This window comes from Polyodon spathula, chromosome 13, assembly GCF_017654505.1.
Source record: "Polyodon spathula isolate WHYD16114869_AA chromosome 13, ASM1765450v1, whole genome shotgun sequence".
Lineage (NCBI taxonomy): Eukaryota > Metazoa > Chordata > Actinopteri > Acipenseriformes > Polyodontidae > Polyodon > Polyodon spathula.
Genome location: NC_054546.1, coordinates 41,165,970 through 41,189,726, shown reverse-complemented (window position 1 = coordinate 41,189,726; position 23,757 = coordinate 41,165,970). Strand labels below are relative to the sequence as shown.

At 43.7% G+C, this 23,757-nt stretch overlaps 3 protein-coding genes across 8 annotated transcripts; 2 read left to right on the top strand and 1 right to left on the bottom strand.

Moving 5' to 3' along the window:
• The first annotated feature begins 2,843 nt into the window (after positions 1–2,843).
• On the top strand, positions 2,844–10,981 carry LOC121325787 (aspartate aminotransferase, mitochondrial-like). The gene is made up of 10 exons (XM_041268801.1): positions 2,844–2,981; positions 5,447–5,603; positions 6,066–6,194; positions 6,814–6,873; positions 7,179–7,340; positions 7,844–7,948; positions 8,329–8,479; positions 8,831–8,996; positions 9,260–9,410; positions 9,750–10,981. Exons 1-10 carry the CDS (start codon positions 2,899–2,901, stop codon positions 9,870–9,872), a joined length of 1,287 nt encoding a protein of 428 aa, XP_041124735.1. The 5' UTR covers positions 2,844–2,898; the 3' UTR covers positions 9,873–10,981.
• A 797-nt stretch (positions 10,982–11,778) lies between these two features.
• si:dkey-29p10.4 (tripartite motif-containing protein 16) lies at positions 11,779–15,829 on the bottom strand. The gene is made up of 6 exons (XM_041269345.1): positions 15,177–15,829; positions 14,875–14,970; positions 14,277–14,507; positions 13,603–13,625; positions 13,216–13,367; positions 11,779–12,931 (listed from the first exon to the last, which is right to left on the bottom strand). Exons 1-6 carry the CDS (start codon positions 15,786–15,788, stop codon positions 12,399–12,401), a joined length of 1,647 nt encoding a protein of 548 aa, XP_041125279.1. The 5' UTR covers positions 15,789–15,829; the 3' UTR covers positions 11,779–12,398.
• Positions 15,830–16,558: 729 nt separating this feature from the next.
• On the top strand, positions 16,559–23,097 carry LOC121325945 (putative sodium-coupled neutral amino acid transporter 7). 6 transcript variants are annotated; one of them, XM_041269030.1, is made up of 11 exons: positions 16,559–16,598; positions 17,639–18,099; positions 18,566–18,764; positions 19,226–19,370; positions 19,679–19,777; positions 20,310–20,367; positions 20,474–20,588; positions 20,787–20,934; positions 21,041–21,240; positions 21,575–21,629; positions 21,736–23,097. In XM_041269030.1, the coding sequence occupies exons 2-11, from the start codon at positions 17,839–17,841 to the stop codon at positions 21,848–21,850; spliced, it is 1,395 nt and encodes a 464-aa protein (XP_041124964.1). In that variant the 5' UTR covers positions 16,559–16,598; positions 17,639–17,838; the 3' UTR covers positions 21,851–23,097. The 6 variants fall into 6 exon arrangements, with proteins under 6 accessions (XP_041124964.1, XP_041124965.1, XP_041124963.1 ...); XM_041269031.1 differs by lacking the exon at positions 16,559–16,598 and adding an exon at positions 16,722–17,019; XM_041269034.1 differs by lacking the exon at positions 16,559–16,598 and adding an exon at positions 18,305–18,385 and having other exon boundaries at positions 18,008–18,099.
• Positions 23,098–23,757: the final 660 nt, after the last annotated feature.

Sequence of the window (23,757 nt, the reverse complement as noted above, 5' to 3'; positions counted from 1 at the left end):
TTTATAAGCTGTAGTTAAATGTTTCATTGAAATGCACTGTTTCGGAAACTCTAACCCAAAGGGACACCGGGAGCACTGGATTGGGAAAATGTCTTGCGCTTTCCTTCTTTCCTTCTTTCTTTAGAATGAGCATCTCAAATCCTTGAACAGTTTGTTGCATTTGTGTATTATGTTCATGAATATGTTTAGTAGTAATGAAGATTAAAGTAATCTTTTCGTCAATAGATTGATGATTAAGAATCGCAATGTTTTATACTAATATATTAAACAAGCTGAAATCTCATTTGATACAACTGTTTGCATTTGTTTATGTTACTACTTCAAAAAAGCAACTTTATTTTGCAAGTTCTTTCTTTCATCAACCATGTTGGAGATTCCAGCAACAGTCCCCAATGGCTTACTGTAAAGAGTGTTAAAAAGACATCAAATGAATCTAACTGCTGTAAACCACTAACCACTAACTGCTGGAGTTTCATATCCCAGCTTGATATCCATTAAGAACCCGGTAAATGTGCATTTCAATCCCAACTCCAGCTGTGTGGTCACAGCACTATTCAGGGACAGTTTCAGCTGGTAATACATAAACATTTAAAAAAAAAAAAAAAGCACGAAGGTGGTTGTCTCAAGGCCTGTAATATATGTATGTGAACTGATAAGCAGAAAGATGTGCAGTTTTTTTCATTGGTATTTGCGCGTGTCTTTATGAATGAACCACGCTGACAGCCACAACGAGAAAGGAGAATCCAGCGCTGCTTTATTCATGCCATCTATTTTTAACACTTCTGCACATTAAATATGTGTTTAACCCAGCGATTGAGCTAAACAATGTCACAATCACGATCAATGCTGTGCTGCCTTATTAAAGTTTACCATCATAAAAGCATAGCACAGTATATTAAAGCACAGGGAAAGCATGGTCAACCATAGGCAAGCATTGTAAAAACCAGCAAGGTATGGTAAAGGGAGAGGGAGACAGACATCTTGTTTTCTTCTAGAATCTTTGCAGGTTTCTATGACAACTAGGCTTCAGTAGAGGGTTAAATGCACAGTTGCTAAAGAATCCTGTCAAAGGCTACTGTAACAATTATAGGTCATCTGTTTAGAAATAAATAAATAAATAAATAAATAAATAATAGAACAGTTTCACAAATATCATATAAAAATAACCAGTGAAACTTTTTTAATAGGGCTCATTGACTTCACTGATAACAGTTTAAAGTAGGTGGCTTCTTCCTAAAGACAAGATGAATAGTGAATGTGCTGCAGTAAAATAAATTACACCTGAGTGACCCCTGCTGGTAGAAACCGTGCTACTGCATCAGCCACCTGTGAAACAGATTCTCCTGGGCTGCTTCTGGAAGCATGGTGGGGGAAGTATTAAAACTGCCACGCTTTAGAACCCATCCAACCCCCTTGACATTAACGCACTGTGAACATTTTCCATTTAAGCAAAGGCTTTGCCACAAACCCTTGGTGGCCTGTTGCGAGTCAGGCCAGATTAGTGCAGAGTTTCTGATTGTCTTCATCAAATGCAGATCAGCTATTTAAGTCTGATGCTCAAACTTCTCTGGTGTTCTCTTATTTAAATTGTAAATAAGATGAAGTACCCTTGTCTTACTGTGTCAAAGCCACTTTAACCAGCTGAAAAACAGAAGCAGAAACGCACGACTGACATGCTGCTGCAAGTGGAATGGGGCAATTTGAGCCACAGTTCTGTGACTTTTGTTATATGCAAGTGCTTGGGGAATAAAGCTATTTATATCATATATCAACAATGTTTCTCTGCAGTTAATCACGTGCTCCACCACACATTTATAGTTTTGAAGACTGTCCCAGTGCTTCACATAGCCCTCCAAACAGATAACATGTAACAATAGCTTCATGTGTTTGAATCAAAGGACTATCTGTCCAAGCCAATGAATTATCCCCCTCCAGAATCCTGCCTACTCCTTGGAAGCAAAGAAAAGGGATTCGGATCTTTGTGCTTCTTGTACGGCAAACTTCAACCTGCTGGAGAGAGAAGATGTTTTGGGGCAGTAGTTGCTTAAAGTCCCCTCAAAGACTGAGCAGCTTTTAATGAATGACAGTGACAGAGAGGATGACAGAAATGGAGAGAACAAGAGATCAAAATTATCGAACGAGAGGATCATTCAGCCCAGTAGGGCTTGTCCAATTTCTAGTAGCTGATTGATTTTAAAAGTTTGTCAAGCCTGGTCTTAAAGGATCCCAGTGATTCTGCATCAACAAGTTTACTAGGTAACACATTCCATCTCCTCACCACTCTCTGTCCTGTCTATCTCCACTCTCCACTTCATTTTCAACTGTGGAATAATGGCTGAGGCAGTTACAGAGAATGTCTTCCTAAAAAGCATCTAATTATTGAATCTTCTGGTGAGTCTGGTGTTACACTGGAAAAGGACTGCTCTGAATACAGATAGAGATTTGATCTATAGAAGGAGAGCTTTACATTGACTCCATATTGAGGGAGAGAGTCTGCACTGATCACTGATGTCTTCTAGCTTGAATAGCGAGGCAGCGACGCTACAATGCTGATGCTGTGTTTCTGTACTGTGCGATGCTAGTAGAAGGTCAGCTTTGCACTGACCAATAATATAAAGCACATCTTCATACTGCACCTGTGCTGTGCTGTTTATGCAGGGAGAAAGCAATGCTTTGTTTCTTTTAAATAACCAAATACATTCGGAAATATGAAGTATTAGTGATATAGTTTAGCTCGGCGACCTAATGGGGTCGCTGTGATAAAGTCATGGGGGTTTCTCCTGTATGCTTTTTTTTTTTTTGGAAAGGCTCTATTTCTAGTCCTGGTCTTGTCTTTCTTGCAGATCGTCCCCGGCTTCCTCTGTGGTTCAGTCGCTTTATCCTCTTCAGTGTGCAGCGATGGCTCTGCTCAAATCCAGCAAGATAATCCTCAATGTCGGGGGATACTGCCCCAGTCTGGCAGTGTTCCCTGCCAGAGCCAGGTAACTCGAGTTTAACATTTTATTATTTTGTTTTTTGTGGAACTAAGTCTTCTTAAATGCGAGGAATGTGTGCTCGGTCTCTCTGGTTCACGTTGCTGTTGAGTCAAGTTCAATGAACTGCCCTTGCGTTGATGTTTGTGTTTTATTAACCTTGGTTATTGCCTCGCCTTGTTACTCGTTCTCGGGCATACAAAATGCAAAACTATTGATTCGTGGAGCTGTTTTAAATGTATTTGAGTGTAGCTATATTGCATCCTCCGTAAGTTCATTGTTAGATTGTTCTTGTTTACAGACAACACACTGTCCTCTTCCATGGTAACGAATATATTTTGTACTGTTAATATTGTAATACTCGTACATACAGTCCTTAAAATGGCGTTATCTATTCCTCCTGGTTCATGGTATGAATTTATGTGGGTTATTGTTATTTGGAACGTGTTTACCCTGACTAAGGCTGTATTGTATTGCCGACCTACATATTGTGATTTCATCATGCTTTTGTTTAATTTAACTAGTTAATTGGATAATAGAGCATTTGAAAAAAAAGCGCACGGGGAACGGGTTGTATTAAGTGACCAATGCTGTGTTTCCCAAGTTTTATTTTTTAAATTAAATCAATGTCGGTACTTCTACCAATTCAGTTAAGTTTGTTCCATCCAGGAAACCGTAGGTTTGGCTTTCTTTTTGGGTTGTGATTGGCTGCCGGGCACAGGCCTCCTGCACTGATTGGTTTGTCGGTGCTGCATCAGCCGCGTGAGTGATCATGGCGTGCCCTTCATTCTGCACCGTGGAGGGCAAAGTGTACCTGGAGAACACAGCAGTGTCTCGCACTGGAGTAGGCAGTGAACTATATATTAAACTGAATTGGACATTGTGACTGTAATTTTGGCATGACACGTTGGCAGACAGCAATAACCACTACCTCTGTTGTAAACTGCCACATGTGCTGGAGGGCCTAGAGTGCATTTTTGTAGCCTAGCAGAAGACCCTACATGCAGTCCTCAAGGGTCTGCAACTCTGTAGATATGATATCGATGTTTTAGGATAATAAAACTGTAGCAAAACAAATAGTTAAATATTACTCATGCTTCCCTGATTGCACAGAGCCCTGGTGGCCTCTGCTGTTTGTTGCATTATTAAAATTTCTCCAATTAATTTTTAATGATGCCACCACTCAAAATCACACTGAGCTGTCTGTTTGGTAGTACTTCTCTATTCACTAGCAGTAAGTAGGACCAGCCAGCCCAGTTAGAGGCCTGATTGGATTTTGTTTTCTCTGTGGTGCATTGAAACATCATGAATCAATCCTGGCTTCTACCTGGCTGTGAAGTGTTGATTTAAGTGAATGCCTACATAGTTAAACAGCCATTCTTTGAACTCTATGCCTTTTTTAAAAGACATCCCAGTTGCACGTTTCCCTCAGCTACTGTAACAGACTTGCACTACACACTGTTTCCAGAAACCACAAAGCTATTTATATATTCTCTTCTCAGTCTTTGACATTAACTGCAAATGCAAGACGAGAGCAGCATCGATGTTTCAGATATCCGCTGAAAGGTTAGCTGGCTAAGAATTTAGCTTGTTCTTAAAATACAACCTTGCACACTCATTTGTTGTGCTGCCCTGGTACGATAGTTCAGCTTCCTCTGCTCTGTGGGTGGTATCTATTGCTATCTTAAAATACATTTATTTGGGGGGGTACTCCTGAGCACTGGTGCCAGTGTGAGTTATTTTGGAACAGAATTGTCTTGCATTTCCTGTGCAGTTGATGTTCAGGAGACTGAAGTCCACAGAGCAAGCAGTGGTGTCCCTACGCCAGGGAAAGTCGTATAGTGGTGAGGTAGCAGTTCATCTAGGGCCCTCTCTACGAAGGCGCCATTATGCTGACTGTGGATCAGTGCCTGCTTGTTTGTCTGTAACCCTGTAATTCCTCCTGGGACTACTCTGTTCTATGCATTGTCGCAGTGTTGTCCAGTCAAATAACAGATTTGTGTATGAAATCCACCCAGCCCTTTAACTGCATGCTACCCTGAGCACTGGCCTCCTGCTGTTTTGGAAATGCATGGTTTGCTTTAGTACAGCTGTTTTAGGGCCTCAAACCTATTTTCAAGTTTCTGCTGCAAAAAAGATTTCCGTGCACCAGAATGCAATCTCCTTAGGATTACATTGCATCTTTTTGTTTTGTGGGTAATATGAAGCAACCAGTTTGCTTCACTGCAGCTCACATGATTGGCTAAGCTGGCCTCATTCGCTGTGATTTTAACCAAAAGGAAATGCCACAGTCCAGTCAGATTTGCACAGCTTATTAACTCTATGGAGAGGGATAGCCAGCCAATGGCCTACTGTTGCAAAACATTGAATCTAATGATGTTTAAAGTATACCACACATTGCTTGTTAGTGCAGAGAACCAAACCTAAATGGCTTTTAAGATTGCATTTTGAATACTGCTGTTTCCCTTTCCCAGCTCTGTGTGGTCCCAAGTGGAGATGGGCCCCCCTGACCCTATCCTGGGTGTGACCGAGGCCTACAAGCGGGACGCCAACCCCAAGAAGATGAACCTGGGGGTGGGTGCGTACCGCGACGATAACGGCAAGCCCTACGTCCTGAGCTGTGTCCGCAAGGTGAGTGATGGGCACACCTTTTGAGGTGGACACACCGTTGGTTTGAGTAAACAGGCATTCGCAACTTTGACTTTACTAGGATGTTAACACTAATACCTGCTGATGACTTTGTCATCATTTCACCAGTATTGTACCTTTATCAGGACATTTCAAGGCTCTAACTGACACTTGATTCTTAATGCTAGCTGGCTTAAAACTTACACTAATCAACAGCATTAGTGGTATGTGCCACCGTAGTTAATTGAGGATGAAAATATGACTGCATAGCAGTTTGATCCGTTCCTGGTTTTACTGTGAGTTTAATAGAACACACTTATGCATGTTACTTGCACACTGTGGCTGATCAAGCTTGCAGTAAAACCTGAGGTGGGTGAAACTGCTGTGCAATAGGAGTCTTGTTTCCATCCCTGGTTAAGGGTTGTGTACTGCATAAAAATAATGGCTCTGTCTGTTCCTTGCCAGGCAGAGGCTGAGATCGCTGCCAAGAAGATGGACAAGGAATACCTTCCCATTGGTGGACTGGCTGAATTTGCCAAGGCCTCTGCGGAGCTGGCACTGGGGCAGAACCACGAGGTGCTCAAGAGTGGACGGGTAAGCTGCCAGACATTCAGGGTAACTGGTTGCTATGGTGATCTATCAAACTGCAGCCTGCTGCTGTCATGTGAAACATCAAGTCCCCATTGAAGCCTATTGGCAGCAACTAGACTTATGTCACTAAACATTTCAACCACAAACCGTTCTTTAGAGACAGGTCCATTTTTTTTTTAATTTGAGGCAACACACAAATGTTTCTCATAACCTTTTAGCTTGTCTTATTTTGATTTAATGACTTGTATGTTTTTGTATTCAGCCGCTACCTCTAATCCAAGTTGAATGTATTCTCTTGCTTTCTTTGTAAGACGGACAGATTCCCATTCATTCATGGGCCTGACTTATAAATGTACCCTAAATCTATCAGTTCAATTCAAGGCAGCACAGTTTGCTTTTTTGTAAAACGTGGTTTGAGAACAAATAAAGTTCAATTCCAGATCCTTTTATGCACCTAGCTGTAAGCGTTTGCTAACTTGATTTGTAACCTTTTACTTGAAGAATTCTCCAGATTTGAATAACAAGTCTCTCTTTAGTGTGAGGTTTGTCTAGCCCATAGTTAATTTCAGGAATTCCATTTTGCATTGTTTTGAATTTTCGCTCCTTTTTCTCTATCTTGCAGTACACCACCATGCAAACCATTTCAGGCACTGGGTCCCTTCGGGTTGGCGGAAGCTTTCTGGTAAGTGCAGTCCTGTTCTGCTTTGTGCGTTGGAGAATTTGAACACTGTAAAGCCACACTGAGTCCAGGCTTTCCGCTAGAAAATTGTGATCCTAACATTACTAGTACTTAGTTAAACAGGGATGGCAATAAGATTCCCGTCGCGTAGAAGTTTGATCCAGTTTAACAAGACACACCTGAGATTTGTTACCTACTGTCAAATCATGCTTGTAGTAAACTCTAGAAAGGGGGGCGGGGGGGGAGCTCTGCTATACAAAGTCTTATTTGCTTCCCTGATACTCCTGTCCTTGCTCATGTCATCACAGGCTCGTTTCTACAAGTCCAGCAGTGAAGTCTACCTCCCGAAGCCCTCTTGGGGTAACCACACCCCGATCTTCAGGGACTCGGGCCTGCAGCTCGGCGGCTACCGTTACTATGACCCCAAGACCTGCGGGTTTGACTTCGCTGGAGCCTTGGACGACATCTCTGTGAGTCTGAGGGGGTTAGAGTGGAGGCCAGAATGTGCAAACGGACTCCCTAGTGAAGATACAGAACACCGTGCTTGTGGTGGCTTTTGCAAAATATAGCTTGTTCATTGTAACAATCGCTTTGTAATGTTAGTTTGTAAACAAAGGTACCAGATCTTCTAATTAAGGAAAAGGGATAGCATTTTTGTTTGTAGACCCAATGTATCGAGCTGCACTAGCTTCCATAGATGCCTGTTGTTGGTGTCGGTAGCTGCATGCCCACATTTGCCTAGCCGTGTTTTAACAATCTTCAGGTTTGGACAATGCCCAACTCTTTCCCAGTACCCCCTTTTGTCTTGCATTCACGTTATGAACTTTTTGTAAATCCTCCATTTTAAAATGTGGGCATTAATATCTGATTGGTATCTTCACCCGTGCATAGCTGTTCCTGTATGGCCTTAAAGCTGGGAACACCCAGTGAAAATAGAGCACTGCTTCTAAGCTTGTGTGTGTTTTGGTTTTAGAAAATCCCTGAGAGAAGCATCATCCTGTTCCACGCCTGTGCTCACAACCCCACCGGCGTGGACCCCAAGCCAGAGCAGTGGAAGGAGCTGGCCGCCCTGGTCAAGGTGAGCTTACAGGGTCCAGGTCAGGGGTGACTGAAGTTGGCCCTTCCAGTCCTGGTCTTTGTTTCAACCCTGTTTTCTGAATATGTTTAACTGATCCAATTAAACCTCCATCCAGACCCTGAAGTAGTTCATGATATTTTGCCTGTTGAACCTGGAGTGGAATGGCCCTCAGGACCGGGATTGGACACCTGGTTTAGAGATGCATGGTGGAGGCTGCAATGCTACTTTGGAGAATAGCTTTTGTTTTAAATGCAGCAGTGGAGAAAGGCATTGGGAGACTTGCAGTTGCTCTGCGGTGAATCCTGTTAACAGGAATGTAGATTTCAGGATTGTACTGGCAGATCAGTCGAAGCCCTTTTTGTATGTGTTCTCTTTTTCAGAAAAGGAGCCTCTTCCCCTTCTTTGACATGGCGTACCAGGGCTTTGCCAGCGGGGATATCGATAGAGATGCCTGGGCCGTACGCCACTTTATCGATCAGGGCCTTAACATCGTCTTGTCCCAGTCCTACGCCAAAAACATGGGGCTGTACGGTAAGACCTGCTCCGATGGGAAGAAGCTGTGTATAAACGTGAAATATTTTCACCATGAGGATAAAGCTGTGGCACCCTCACATCTGTAAAGATGCCACACTTAAGCACTGTGCTATTCTTCTGAGAATCCAGTAATAAACTTGTATGGGCATTCTTGACCACAATCTAGGGGATATAGTTTACAGTTCTCTTTAACCCTGTCACGAGCTATTGCAGAATCAAAACACTGTCTTGTTTACTGTATTTGCTGTGTTGGAGTTCCTTATGAGGTCACTTTGCCGGCCAGTGGTAAGTTGCAATGTCTGTCTGCCCATGCTCTGAGGCTCAAACTGACTGCCTGCTCTCTCCCAGGCGAGCGTGTGGGCGGTTTCACTGTGGTCTGCGTCGATGCTGAAGAGGCAAAGCGTGTGGAGTCCCAGCTCAAGATCCTGATCCGCCCCATGTACTCCAACCCTCCCATGAACGGAGCCCGCATCGCTGCCGCCATCATGAACACCCCCGAACTGCGCCAGGAGTGGTGAGGGCTCCCAGCTGTGCTTTACACACCCACATCCCCCTGCTGGAGATTGTGTTTTTTTATTTATTTTTTGTTTCTTTGAGACCAGAGCTAGATCAATACAATGAAAAACTTTACTTGGCATGCTCTTCTGAGCAAGGGATCCACCAGAGATTTCATCCACACTGTAACACTTAGTCAGTGGTCAATTTTAGAAATGCAAAAAAGACTTTGACTGCAGGTCTTTCCCGATTTCTTAGTTGACAAGGCTGTTTTCTCCCCAGGCTGCAGGAGGTGAAGGGCATGGCAAACCGCATCATCAGCATGAGGGAGCAGCTGGTGTCCAACCTGAAGAAGGAGGGCTCCACCCACAACTGGCAGCACATCGTTGACCAGATCGGCATGTTCTGCTTCACCGGCCTCAAGCCTGAGCAGGTAGAGTGGGTCTTTGCTTGTGCGGGTAGAGCTGTTGATGCCATACTTATTCATTTTATATATAAACCTGTGATCTGGACACCGTTTAACTGCAGTATAGCGTGTCCAATTTCGCCTTCTAGTACCAAGACATCAGCTGCACCCTATGTGTAGTACTTTCTAATACTCGACATCATACCCTGTAAAAAGAGGTCTTCGTTCTTCATCCAAAACCTAGAAAACGCTGCTAAAATTTGAAATACATAGAAAGCTAGTTTTGGAAGCCTTTTTAAGTTGAAGACAAACCCTTCTAATGGAGACATCTGTCATTGAATTTGAGTTTCTCCACCCCGCCTGCAGGTTGAGCGCCTGACCAAGGAGCACTCTGTCTACCTGACCAAGGACGGACGGATCTCCATGGCTGGCGTGACTTCAGCAAACGTGGCCTACCTGGCCCACGGCATCCACCAGGTCACCAAGTAAACTTGGAGGTTGTGTCCAGTGAAATGCTTTTCAGCCTCAATCTTTACTCCTTGTAGATGATGTTTATATTGGTGTCTCCAGCATATGATTTATGACCCATGGCTTTTTTTTTTGTGTTTTTCTTCAAGGCCTAACCTGATTTGGTTATTTATTTCACAGAAAGGCTTTAGCAAATGAAGGAATGAAAAAATAAATTGCCTAACATGGAACTAGAATCACTAGAATTTTTTAAATTGTAAGAAAAGCACTTTTTGGGGTCCCTGGTTTCATAGGTCCCAGTATATTCCTTATTGGAAACTAGCATACTAAATTAAAGCAGTAAGGTGTTAATAACTAATTGTGTAAAGTAAGAATCGGCATATTTGCTGTGTAGTCCTGTCAGTGGCAGTCGTGACACGTTTGCTTCATGAACCAGTAATGTAATTTTGTTTTATGCCCCAACTTTTGTTTTATGCACTTCCAAGAGTAGAGGCTTTCACCTTTTATTCTGTCCTGTATTAGCTCCTTCCCTGAAAGCACCTTAAGCACCTTTCTGCATAGCTTTATAAAGGTTGAGGGATTATTTAAATTGAATAGTTTGGCTACATAATATGGCTTACTCGGTTTCTTTTGCTTCACTTTTACATGGCACACCAGTGTGTGTCTGGTGCTGCGTTTTGATATCCATGCTGTTCAGTGTTAGAAGTGATGTGACTGTGAACGCAATCGTTTTTTTTGTTTGTTTTTTTTAAATGCTTCCAGGACTACTGTAAAAAAAACATAATTTCAGAACTCTTAATCCTGATTCTCAAGCATTGGCGGTATCTGTCTTTGATAGATGAAATGCTAGCTGTATTAGTCCAGAGATGATAGACAAAGAGAAGGAGATGTGATACCTTTTATTGGAGTTAGTCCAATAAAAGGTATCGCATCTCTGTCTTTGTAACTGAATATGTAGTCCGGCTAAAGCGTTTCTCATTTCATTAAACTGTAGATGCATCACAGGCTTGTACTTCTGAACTCAAACGCTTACTGTAACCATCGAATGTGCTTTTAATAAACTGTAATGTGTGAAAATAGCTGCACTTTTAATAATCTGTGTACAAGTGAATAAAGATGAGCTGAAACTACCCAATGTGTAGCATTCTTGCATGAAGAGTGACTTGACTGGACCCTGAGCTTGCACCCATGCTTATGGATTTCTTTATTCTGCATGACAACTACTGACCACCACCTGGAGCCTGTCGGTTCGAGTCCAGGCTATTCCACTGCCGACTGTGGACGGGAGCTCCCAGGTGGCAGCTCACAATTAGCTAAGCAGCGCCCAGGTTGGGAGGGCTTAGGTCGGCCAGGATGTCCTCGGCTCACTGCGCACCAGCGACTCAGACTAGTCAGGCACCTGCGAGCCTGCCTGTAAGTTGGCTGGAGCTGCGTGGTCCTCCACGCTGTAGTTCTGAGATGGCTGCATGGCGGGCCTACTGAGTGAAAAGAAACTGACGGCTGACGGCACACACTTTTGGAGGAAGAGTGTGTCCGTCTTCGTCTCTCCCAAGGCAGCGGTGAACTAGGTTGAAATAAAAAAAAAAAAAAAAAAAAAATTGGGCTTTCCAAATTTGGGGAGAAATGGGGTGGGGGAGGATTGGTGATTCCAAATCAAAAAAGAGCCTACTGTACACCTATATATTGTCTGATAGGAATGGCACACTTATTCAACTGCATTGCAATTCCTGCAGATGGGTACTCCTGACAAAAGTCAAACGGCTCCTTTACCAGGGTCAGTGTTTTTATACAGCATGTCCAACACGTCATCAGAAAGTACGTGTGCACTTAGTGTGGTAGATCCTAGGACTGACTTTGTATCAGATCAGGGCTTAGGGTTAGTAGTTTGTATCGGATTAAAATAATTTCACGTTAAGATGAACTTTCATACTGTTCAGATTCTTATTTAACTGTATTGTAACATGAACTTGATGTCAAAGCAGTCGTTCCCACCTCTTCAAATAAACATTGCGCACACAATTAAAGGAATATCAAATAGTATTGGATACAAATGATTTAGTTCAAATGAAAATACAATTTATGGTTTCATAAAAACACATGTTGCAAAACTCACTTGAAATAAAGACTTGCAGTAGATGCAAATGAAACAGTGGAGTTGTCTGTAAAGTGGGTTAGGGTTACTGGCAGCAACCTTTGTGTATTTAAAATGCCAGGAGAACCTGAGATGGTAGCTCTTATTTATTTTTGATCTCTTAATTTGCACATTACTACTGTTTTCCATTGCTGGATTACTTTGGTATATAAAAGCTTTCATTGCAGTAAATAAAGTATTAAAAGTAATTTCTAAAATCTGTGTTCTTCAGGGTGTTCTATCTTGGTACAGCTGGCTATTGATTGTAAACTAAAATGTAGCTGGTGACTGGAATTAAATACAAAAAAAGTTCCTCTTAATTATAAAGAAGTTTGACAACTCAGCTTGACAATTAGCAAAGTCCTCCACTGTTGGAAGAAAAGTTTGATTTGAACCAACTATTCCACGTCATATTTTTAGGACAGGTCACAAAAAGAGAGAGTGGATTTGGACACTGCTAGGGCTGGGTAGAGCAGTTGAGTGAAGTGTTCCTGGTATTTGTGCAGTAGGGTGATCGTGTTCCCCGTCACGTTGTAAAAGGCGATGGAGCCGCCCTCGTAATCGAGATACACCCCCACTCTCTTGGGGTTGCTGGCAGCTAACGGGACAGAGGTCTTATTGTGCCAGACCTCCATCTTTCCTGGTTCCCCATAAAGGGTCCAGGAGAGAGCGCTGTACCCCAGCCTGCAGAGGTCATCCTGCCCCTTCCTGCCAATCTGGGGGTCAGAGACGCCCACCTTCCACCTCCCATCACCTTTAACCTCTACCTCCCAGTAGGAGCGGCCAGCCTCTCGGGGCTCTGTGCTCAGGACCTGGGGGAAGGTGTCAAAGCGCAGAGCATGCTGGGGGTACGGCTGGGGCTCCTCACTGAAGAATACTGTCCTGTTTCCCTCTGCCAGAACCAGTTTAGGATGGGCACTGTCCGGGTTCAAGGACGGGGTTGTCCCATCTGCAAACAGGAGGGTAAAGAAAGTGGTTTATGAAAGTTGTAACATGAACCGTTACGAGGCTATGGACATCGAAGCCAAGGTGAGCCAACAGCAGAGACATTCCCATGTTAATCAAAATACTCAGTATTTACTTCATGCAAGTGCAGTAGTTTAATTCTGGAGTTTGCTCTTTGTTACCACGATGTGCATGTCACATTTACCAGGCTATTCAAGATGTCAGAGGCTGTTCTGTGTGTGTGTGTGAAAGCAACGCAGACTAATGCTATGTGTCATGGGTACTCACACAGCAGAACGAGAGCATCTCTGTCTGTCTCAAAGTGGTTGGACACAGTCTCCAGTCTCCTCTCCGCCCAGCTTTGCAGCCTGTCCAGTTTATCCTGGTCCAATTCTCTGGTGGGCTCCAGCTGGGCCACAGGACTGGACATCAGAGCGATACTGGGCAGGAAGGGGAGGACAGGACACGTCAGTACAGATCCCATTGACACTTCATTACATTGCTCTGCCTGGCATGGAGTTCAAAGAACCCAGATGAAATATTCAAACCGTTGACTTTACATTGATTCCACAAAAGCAGTAGATCTTCGGATAATTAAAAAATATGGGACATATCAAGCTGTGTAAAATCTTAAATTGGCAGTAATCTTAAATATGATGTGTGACCAAATCTTACCTCTTTGCCATCTTGTTGTATTCCTGTTTGAGGAAGAAAAGAAAGAGACAACAGAATTGGTGGTGTCAATGTGAACACTGAAACATACCACAGGACCGGTTAGCTGGAGCAAGTCTTTCATTACAATAAAGCACGTCACACACTTGTAAAACAAAACCAGGGAACAGAGGACATTATAAATTCTTATTCACTGTAAATATGACTTGTATTCTACATTGCTCAAGCTTAATGAATGAGTTCCACGCTACTGCAGGGCTGTCCAGCCAGTTACTCATGAGATACAGTGCATACCGATCAATGATCTCCACACTATGGCTGCTTGACTAAGATTTTAGTTTTGGGGAGGAAGCGAGTCAAAGTGCACAAATATACTGTTTAAGTTTTTAAACAAGTAACCTCTCAAATGAGCACAAAAATACTGTTAACTCTTGCATGACATATTGAAAATAGCTGAGGAAAAAAGTAGTTTTGAACACATAAAAATATATTTTTCATTGCTTTATATGGGGGGGCATCTTCATATGAATTTGCCATGAATGAAAGCATTAAACGTTTTATTTTTTCTTCCTGTTTTTGCTTTGATTCGTATGGCTCTAAGAACTCGAAATGGCTTTTTCAGACATGGGTTTGACCGCCCTGTCTCTTCCACTAGAGGGAGCAGCGAGCAAGTTTACCTGTATGAAGGCCTGCTGTCTGAGTAGGGACAGTGTCTCCAGGACCCCTGAGCTCCCCTGCATCTCCTGCAGGTTCTCCTCCAGCTGCTCCAGCTGAGCCTCCATGCTGACCAAGGTCCTCCTCTCCTCCCTGTCCAGACGCTGCAGCGCCTGCCTCTCCTCAACCTCCAGGTGGTGCCGGAGAGCCTTGTACTGGCACTGCACGTGGGCTTTCCCCTCGCCAATCTGCGTCTGGAGAAACAAGAGCGTGCTGTGCAACGAACCCTATAGTGCTATACCTTTAACCCATTAAGTACCAAATGAATACACATTTGTAACAATCAGCACATAAACTGTATTTCTGTAAATTAATACATTCTAAATGAATATTTCTGCACAGATAAACAATTTGATCCTTCAATATGGCTACAAACTGCTGGGTCCTATATTGACGACACTCAAGTTAGACGTGCCCGTAATCAGAGCAGTGAAATTTCATTTCGGCTATGAAGCTCAACACATAGAAAATGGAGCTTTATCTTCAATGTGTTTTATCATCACTGTGTTGTAATACAGTATACATACAAAAAGCTTCCGGTAACAGGAAAAGGGAATGCACCTGAATGCTTAGTTTCTTCTCCCTCAGCACTGCTAAGTTGTCCTGGACAGTCTGGGCGTTTGCCTTAATCTTCAGCATCCCATCCTTCAGATTGCTCTAAAACAGTAAGTGGAAACAGTGCTTTTTTTTAAAGAAAGCTTATTGTTAAAGTAATTTGTTTCTTTTTGTAAACATGGTGATTACAAGTCACTAGGCCACTTTGCAATGCTGATGTATAGTCCAGGGTATCTTACTATGCATGGTATCTTAATATTACAGCTTCACTTCTGCACAACTGGGTGTATATTAGAAAGCTGGCTCACCCTCAGCTCTTGCTCAGCCTCTGTGACGCTCACGCAGGTGTGCTGCTTGTGGGCTCCGATCACAGCACAGACCGTGCACACACACACTCTGTCCTCCCTGCAGTAGATCTTCAGCAGCTCCTGGTGCTCCATGCACTTCCAGGTGGAGAGGTCGGAAGTGGGCTCCACGAGAGGGTGGCTCTTGAACGCAGATGCCTCCAGGTGGGGCTTGAGATGGTGGGAGCACATGGAGGCCACACACACCAGGCAGGTCTTGACAGCGGGCTGGCTGATCTTGCTGCAGTAATCACAGGAAACAGAGCTGGTGGTGCTAGGGCCAGCTGCTTCCCTGCACATCTGATCTGCTGAGCTGGCTGGCATTGTCTTATACTCGTCTTGGCACTGTGTGGTGCTAAGGCCGGCTGCTTCCCTGTTCACCTGATCTGAGCTGAAGGCCGGCATTTTCTTATACTCCTCTCGGCACTCTGGGCAGTAGCAGGGCCCTTCAGTGGTGTAGCTCCAAAGCTCCTGGATGCACACTTGGCAGAAGCTGTGCCCACACCTCAGGTCAACTCTCTCCTGGTACGGTTTGTGGCATAGTGGGCACACTTGGGTTTCCAGAGACGCACCCATACTGAATATCTTACAAAACAGGAAGAAGCAAATCTGAAAGTAAAAAAAAAAGCAAAGAGGTGGAGCTCTGTGGTCTTAAAGCGACAGGAGGCAGATTTACTACTGCTTTGTTAAGTATTAAGAAAATGAATTGATAGGCGTTGGTATCTTATCTCATGGGGCCTCTTCCCCCATGTTACCCTACTGTTTAAAACAGTAATCTTGGCTTTGGTCATGTATTATTTTTTGTTTTGTTTTGTTTAAACGTTAAATATGTATTTTGTTTTAAAGATGTAGTGATATTTTGTATACATTATTTTGTATTGGTTTTGGACTTATCGTTTGACCACCGAACGAGCCATGTGATCGAAGTTTAGCTGGGAAGCCGAGTGATCAAAGCGCGTTAAGTTTCAGGAATGTGCCAAACACTTGCGCCAGCAGTAACCACTCACGCTACAATCACGATATCTACAGTAACACAAACGTCCATGCAAAGTAAATGAAGCAATATGTGCGATGGACGATATTGATTACATGTAAAAAAAAACATATTTTGGAGCTGTCGAAAACCAGCAGTTATATTGACATCTTCAGCAGAACATATATATATATATATAATTCATATATTATATATATATTATATTTTTTTTTACGGTCAGAAATGTGATCGTGGTTAAAAAAGCATTCACAGATAAATACATTTCCCGGTAGCCTTTTAGTCACATGATTTAAACAAAGTGTACGTAAATGGGACGGTCACATGCTCCTGCTGCTGGATCTGCAAAGAGGACGACAGGAATCTGCCCGACCTGGGAGAAACAACAGGGAGCGGTGAGTTGAAACTCACTTTTCTTGATTATATATATATATATATATATATATATATTATATATATATATATATATATATATATATATATATATATATATAATCAGAAACATTAAGATGCTTATGTTAATATTTTTCATCGTATTACACTTTGGTAATTTCAATGTCAGGTTTAGGAGATTAATATTTTGGTAGGCAGGCTGCAGTATTTATAGTAAAGCAGAGAGAATGAAGCTGACACCCTGGGATCCTTCAAGAAGCTGCTTGATGATAATCTGGGATCAATAAGCTACTAACAACCAAACGAGCAAGATGGGCCAAATGCCTCCTCTTGTCTGTAAACTTTCTTATGTTCTTAAAAGATCCTGCTGGTGTACACCTACCAAATTATTGAGGTTACCGTATTCTTCGACACGACTACAAGGTCAGTATTGCAGATTCACAACTGCAACTGCAAGGTAATCACAAGCAAGTTGGTTGCATATTATTTAGCACTGGGCTACAAACTTTTTGACTGGCTATTAAACTAAACCTTGGGGGTCATGGTTGTGGAGTGTCACGCTATAATGAGACTGAGGAAATGGCATTATAAAACTTAAAGGCTTGCAAGTATACTGTTAATTAGGCTTAAGCACGATATCAAGAGAATCACTGCGAGTTCCCAGTTTATTGTGTTTGTGACAGCTCAACCTGCTGAGCACAAGGAGGGTCTGGGCTGCAGGAACTTTGGAACTGCACTTCTTTATTGTCACATGGTCCTGTCAGCCGAGGCACTGTGTGTTTCTAAGAGCAGTTCTGGGCAGACCGCTGTGGATTTGAGTCTTCTTTGTAAGCTGTTCAGTTTCACTGCGATGAAATAAAACTCTTCTTGCACAACACCGTCAGTTTCATAAGACTGAGTGTATCAAGCTGGTGAACAGTCATTTGCTGATTCCTTTTTAAGACAGAGCTGTTTTTGAAGCTTTATTTGAGGTTGGCAATTCTATGAAGCTGATCACTAAAGTTTTATTGAAGAAATATAACATCTTTTATTTCCCTGACAGGGTTTGAAAAGATCAAGTCTGAAGGGGCACCTATAATGATGATAAAATCATCACGTGAATACCACCACAGCTGTCTTAATGGACTTTGTTTTTTTTTTGCTGCCAGTGAAGACAGTATGAGGTGCCAGCTTTCTTGATGTTACCTCCTCACCCATCCTATCATATTAGTATTAGATTGTTTTCTAGATATTTCTTTGACAATGTCCCGCACTGACGTAGCGATCAACAGTGACTATAATGACTTGGGCTGGAGCGAGGATGCAGGGGAGAGAGCCTGGCTGCTCCAGAGCCCCAGTGTGGAGAGCGAGCCCAGGAGTGACAGCAAGGAGCCCAGGGGGGGCACCTCCTCCATCGGAGCTGTCTTCATCGTGGTGAACGCTGCCCTGGGGGCTGGCCTCCTCAACTTCCCAGCAGCTTTCAACACAGCGGGAGGAGTCACCTCTGGAGTAGTCCTGCAGATGGTAGGTGTTGTTTGCAGTAGATCTCAATGATTGATAAAGGAGAAGCGTCGATATTTATTCATACAAAGCCACGGCAGTGGCAATGCAAGCTTTCCCACCACAGCACACTGTGGGCCACCTTTAGTCTGCCAGGAGTGGCCACTCTATTAGAAGGTAAGGGAGCAGTTCAGTCTCCAATTCATATATAACCTTATCATTTTTTCAGGGATGAAAATAAGACTCCTGTTTGATTGCAGTTTCAGACGTTCCAGGATTTACTGCAAGCTTGATTAGACATAGTGTACAGGTAACAAGCTCAGGTGTGTCTTATTAGATTCATAGTAAAACCAGGAGTGGATCAAACTACTGGGCAACCGGGGTCTTATTTCCATCCCTGAAATGAAATTACTATAAAGTTCTGCATCTCTTGTTTGATGCTGTAGGGTGCCTAGGCATTTGTGATCTGTGTGTGCTCCCTGTCCCGCAGTGCATGCTGGTATTCATCATCGCCGGGCTGGTGATCCTGGCCTACTGCTCCCAGGTCAGCAACGAGAGCACCTACCAGGAGGTGGTGCGGTCCGTGTGTGGGCATGTCCCGGGCGTGCTCTGTGACGTCGCCATCGCCGTCTATACCTTCGGAACCTGCATCGCCTTCCTCATCATCATCGGGGACCAGCTGGATAAGTGTGAGTCATCTCCCAGAGACCATCACCAGGCATGCAATTGTGTCATTCAGTTCTTTAAACCTGTCGGAAGAGAGGAGCTGGCACCAGGGGTAGATTAAGAAACTGTGTCTGAGAAACTGTCAGTGCAATGCCATGCAATTCAATGCACCTGCAACATGACTGTCTGCAGGTGATTTAGAAACAAAAACGGTATTAGTGGGATTTTGTATTTTGTTGATACAAACTGTTCTTCTCTATGTTCTGCATACTGCTAGTTCTGTAAACTGGGGCCAGCAGATGTCTTCATGTTAACAGCATGCAATCTGGTCTGAAGAATGCCCCTTCAAATAGGATCCCAGCCTTGTTTAGTTCAGTCTTATTGTTTTAGTGGTCTTCATGAAGATCTGATCGAAACTTCATTTCAGTGTGTTGTCGCGGTACTGGGGTCGATTGCACCTTGTCCCCTTTGCTTTGTCCTGCAGTGATCGGAGCCATGGCCCACGAGTCAGAAGGGGAGGTGAGCGCCAGCTGGTACACAGACCGCAAATTCACCATCAGCCTGACGTCCATCCTGCTGATTCTCCCTCTCTCCATCCCCAAGGAGATCGGCTTCCAGAAGTATGCCAGGTAAGGCATGTGAAACTGTGAAAGCTCTGTGAAACTGGACCGAGCTTGCAGTCTCATTATAGGGAACCTTGAGTGTATTAATAACCTTCAAAGAATTTGCTTCTGTAACAGGCTGTGCACGTCTGTTGTATGATGCAGTTAATATGAGGTACAGAAATCAGATATAGGCTTTAACTGCCTAGGCAAATATCTCTTCCTTGAGACTGCTTCACACCCAGCCCTGACACTTCTGTAGTGGAATAGTTTGAGGTACAATAACGTGCAAGATATCCCTCACTTCTGTCATGCTTGATTGCTGTTTCTTGCAGTGCCCTGAGTGTGATCGGAACCTGGTACGTCACTATTGTTATCATCATCAAGTACATCTGGCTGGATAAGGAGATCACACCCGGGTATATCCCTACCAGGTGAGCACAGTCACATTGCAAAGCAGGCAGCTCCTCTCCTCTGTACTGTACACTACTGTACTCCAGCTCTGTGCACAAAAGATTCAGCTTACCAATAGCCTGGATTCTTAAGAACTTAGGACCAAAACCTCTTTCAAATCTTATTTTATTGATTAATTCATACATGCATACCAAGGATGGAAGTAAGGCTCCTATTTTACTACAAGCTTCATTAGCCAGTGTATAGGTAACAAGCTCAGGTGTGTCATAGTAAAAGTAGTAATGGATCAAACTGCTATACAATGGGAGTCTTATTTCCATTCCTGCATACACATGCATACATTTATGTGGGTATCAATTGTAAATTAACCTTTCTGTCACATACAAAAAAACTTATAGTCAAAGACAAAAAACACAGCTATATGCAGGTATTTAATATGAGGGCTTCGTTGTTATGAAGTTCCCCTTTAGCCAAACCTATGCCCCAGTATTTTGGCTCCTATACAAATGTCAGTATCTATATTAATATATTCTCATTGTTGTGTCCTTTCAGCCCTTCCTCGTGGACCGCAGTGTTCAACGCCATGCCAACCATATGCTTCGGATTCCAGGTATCGCAGCTGCTGTCAAACCACTCGTCTGTACCTGCCAGTGATCCGATCTCACTGTAGAGGTGTCTCCCGGCCTGTCTGATAGTCTTTGCTCTCTCCCGGGCAGTGCCACGTGAGCAGCGTGCCCGTGTTCAACAGCATGAAGAGGCCGGAGATAAAGCCCTGGGGCTGGGTGGTGACGGTCGGCATGATCGTCTGTCTCTTCGTCTACACTGGCACAGGTGGGTGACAGCAGCAGGTTTTCAGTCTGAGGAACTGTGTCCATGCAACGCAGTGAACCTGCCTCCCAGCAGGTGATTTAGAAACAAATGGGATTATTGGGATCCTGTATTTAATTGTTTGTTGATGCACACTGTTCTTCTCTCTGTTCTCTTTGCCCCTTTGTGCTGTGGCTGCTGTCTCCTCCCCTCTCCCCTCAGGGGTGTGTGGGTTCTTGACGTTTGGCTCCAATGTGAACCAGGACGTGCTGCTGTCCTACCCCTCCAACGACATCCCAGTGGCCGTCGCCCGAGCCTTCATCGTCGTCTGTGTGCTCACCTCCTACCCGATCCTGCACTTCTGCGGCAGGTGAGTGCAGAACTCCCAGGCCCAGCTTTGAGGACAGCCCCTGCAGAGTGCAAGAGCCCCATGCTGTCAATGCAGCGGGCTGAGCCGCGTGTTTGTCTCCCTGCAGGGCGGTGCTGGAGGGACTCTGGCTGCGGTTCCGGGGCGAGCCCGTGGAGGTGGATGTGACTCGGGAGAGGCGGCGGAGAGTTCTGCAGACCGTGGTGTGGTTCTCACTGACCCTCCTACTGGCGCTGTTCATCCCTGACATCGGGCGTGTCATCTCCCTCATCGGGGGGCTGGCAGCCTGCTTCATCTTCATCTTCCCAGGTGGGTACCCCTCCCTGGTCCGACTGCACACGCCCTCCTGCTCCTGTGTTACCTAGCTGTCATCCTGGCCCCGCTTCATTGACCTGTGCATGTGCAATCGAGTGAGGATGGCCACTGAAATGGATATGGGCATTGCAGTACATTGTTGTTTGCTTTAGTCTTGCTGTCCTTTTTCAGTTAATGCTAAACTGTGTTTGTATTACTGCGTACATTCATTTAGCTTTAAGGTTTTCATGGTTTGTTTTTTTTTTTTTCCCAGGGACTGCCCATTCATTTTTCCTTAGCTTGTGTGACTGCATATTTTATTTCTAACCCAAGTTTCCTTCCTCCCCAGGACTGTGTCTGATTCAGGCCAAACTGTCAGAGATCCAGGAAGTCAAACCTGCCAGGTAGGAAAATCGAGAGTGTTTGTATCTTTCTGTAGTGACGGTGCATTCACATAATCTAAATCACTTTCTATGTCAAGCTCTTGACCTGTCTTTCCTTCCTTTGCAGCTGGTGGGCGCTGGTGTCCTACGGCATCTTCATGGTCACGCTGGGGGCTTTCATCTTCGGCCAGACCACCACCAATGCCATCTACCGAGATGTCATCCACCACAACACAGAATAAACACAACCCCAGACTTGTGCTGCCCCCTGCTGCACGGGAAGACCTCTGAATCCAGACTGCACAACACACACACAGCTGAAACACTCCATGAACAATAAAGCAGACTATAGACTCTGTGTCAAATTTTCACAGTAAGTAAAAGTCAGCTCAGGAACTGCAGTGTGTGGATGGCTGCTTTAATAACAGTATGATCTAGGTGCCACTGCTGACCAGTAATGTCCACTGCGCAGTAACAATTGTCCAGAGCTGGAGGTACAACACTATGCCCCCTTGTGGGTCACAAAAAAATTGCAACTTGCTGGTATCACTTTAAAATCTTTGTTAAATAATTTCCATCGCTGTCTAAGACACTGGGCCTGATTTACCACAGTCTGCACACCAGAACCCAACCATTGTTTAGTGAAAATTAAAACTAGTTAGCTGCAAGTTATAAGATTCATTTGCAAAGTCGAACGACTTAGGTGTTTGTTCCTAGTTTTGTAACATCGGCAGTTTTTTCCATTTTCAAAAAAAAAAAAAAAAAAGCAGGCTTTCAAGTTTACATTACAAATGACAGTTTGATAAATCAGCCCTGTTGTGTTGTAAGTAGAGGGACAGTAGCTCAGATTTGTTTTGAACCAAACTTGAAAATGGTGAAACGGGTTATACTTCACTGTGAGCAATGTCTTCTGGTGCAGAATGCTTCTTGCAAAGAGTCTCATGCATTCCCATGTGCATGCGCTTCTTTGCAGGGTGACCAGGCTTTTAGAAACTGAACTGAAATCAATCCCATATATACAGCATGCATTCAATTGATAAGACTTAATAGCACTAGTTGAGACAATGAATGCAAGAGGTTTTAAAGCACAGCAAACAGCTGCTGCTTGCTTTGTCTTGTGGCAGCATTACCATACCATTGCTTCAAGGCATACAAATTCATTTTCTTACCTCTTTTTAACATAAATAACTTTCATAGGCCTCTATTTCGTTGTGCCAAAGATCTTTGGTTTGTGTGTGTGTGTGGTTTTTTTTTTTTCGTAGATTGTTTTTAAATGAACGCGGTTGCTTCCTGGGGAAAGAAAATGGATTTTAAAGTCGAGGTTGTCGCCCCTTTCGACTGGATGACTGAATAAAGAGGATTCTGATGTGTTAAACGCACGTCCAGTGCATACTGTTTTACTCTAATGTAGTTTTATACCTCCTTATTTTTATTGTTTTAATTTTTTATGTAACTAAAATAAAAGAATAAATACTGCTAATTAATCGTGGCTTGCTGACTTGATCTTTTTCGTTTCTGGTTTCGCACACCCAAATTTAGCACTAGTATTGGACTTCCTAATATTAGGTGAACTGCAGTGAAATGTCTGAAACATTGTAATATGTGAGCTGGATTTAACTGCCTTGGGTGCCTTTATATCAGTTGGTTTGACAGCCGTGAGTAAATATTGGGCTCTGTTGGGGCACAAGGCACACTTCTATTGTATATCGTCCACACTTGAAATGAAGCGGACCAATATTCCAATGCACTCATCCATGTCTCTTATTGTATAAGGCAGGTGTGGCCAAAGTTGGCCCTTCCACTTCTGGCCTTTGTTCCAGCCCATTTCTGAACTGCTTAATTGGACCAATTACACCTCCATCCAGACCCTGACATACTTAATGATCTCATTTTACCCGTTAAACCTGGAATGGAATGGCCCTCCAGGACTGTGACTGGACACCCCTAGTATAAGAGACGTTGTCTCATGCAGTCTGGGCGTGAGGAATTTTAACAAATATTTCACTGTGATTGGTCAATTTGTGATCTGTGACTTCTAATTGGTTGCACAGGGTTCCAGCCAAATGGTCCCTCAGTATAAACCCAGCCCTGCTCTGCAGATGTTTGAGACCTTCCTCAAGAATTCCAACAACTAAACGTAACGTCCGTG

What these genes read in the sequence shown, in the direction of transcription:
- LOC121325945 (XM_041269030.1), top strand. Translation starts at nt 17,839, where the DNA reads ATGTCCCGCACTGACGTAGCGATCAACAGTGACTATAATGACTTGGGC. An exon ending in CTGGAGTAGTCCTGCAGATG is followed by an intron (nt 18,100 to 18,565) that starts GTAGGTGTTGTT and finishes CCTGTCCCGCAG; the next exon opens with TGCATGCTGGTATTCATCAT. An exon ending in CAGGAAGTCAAACCTGCCAG is followed by an intron (nt 21,630 to 21,735) that starts GTAGGAAAATCG and finishes CTTCCTTTGCAG; the next exon opens with CTGGTGGGCGCTGGTGTCCT.
- si:dkey-29p10.4 (XM_041269345.1), bottom strand. Translation starts at nt 15,788, where the DNA reads ATGGGTGCGTCTCTGGAAACCCAAGTGTGCCCACTATGCCACAAACCG. An exon ending in AGGCTGAGCAAGAGCTGAGG is followed by an intron (nt 14,971 to 15,176) that starts GTGAGCCAGCTT and finishes TTACTGTTTTAG; the next exon opens with AGCAATCTGAAGGATGGGAT. An exon ending in AGAAGAAACTAAGCATTCAG is followed by an intron (nt 14,508 to 14,874) that starts GTGCATTCCCTT and finishes TTGTTTCTCCAG; the next exon opens with ACGCAGATTGGCGAGGGGAA.
- LOC121325787 (XM_041268801.1), top strand. Translation starts at nt 2,899, where the DNA reads ATGGCTCTGCTCAAATCCAGCAAGATAATCCTCAATGTCGGGGGATAC. An exon ending in GGGTTGGCGGAAGCTTTCTG is followed by an intron (nt 6,874 to 7,178) that starts GTAAGTGCAGTC and finishes ATGTCATCACAG; the next exon opens with GCTCGTTTCTACAAGTCCAG. An exon ending in CAAAAACATGGGGCTGTACG is followed by an intron (nt 8,480 to 8,830) that starts GTAAGACCTGCT and finishes GCTCTCTCCCAG; the next exon opens with GCGAGCGTGTGGGCGGTTTC.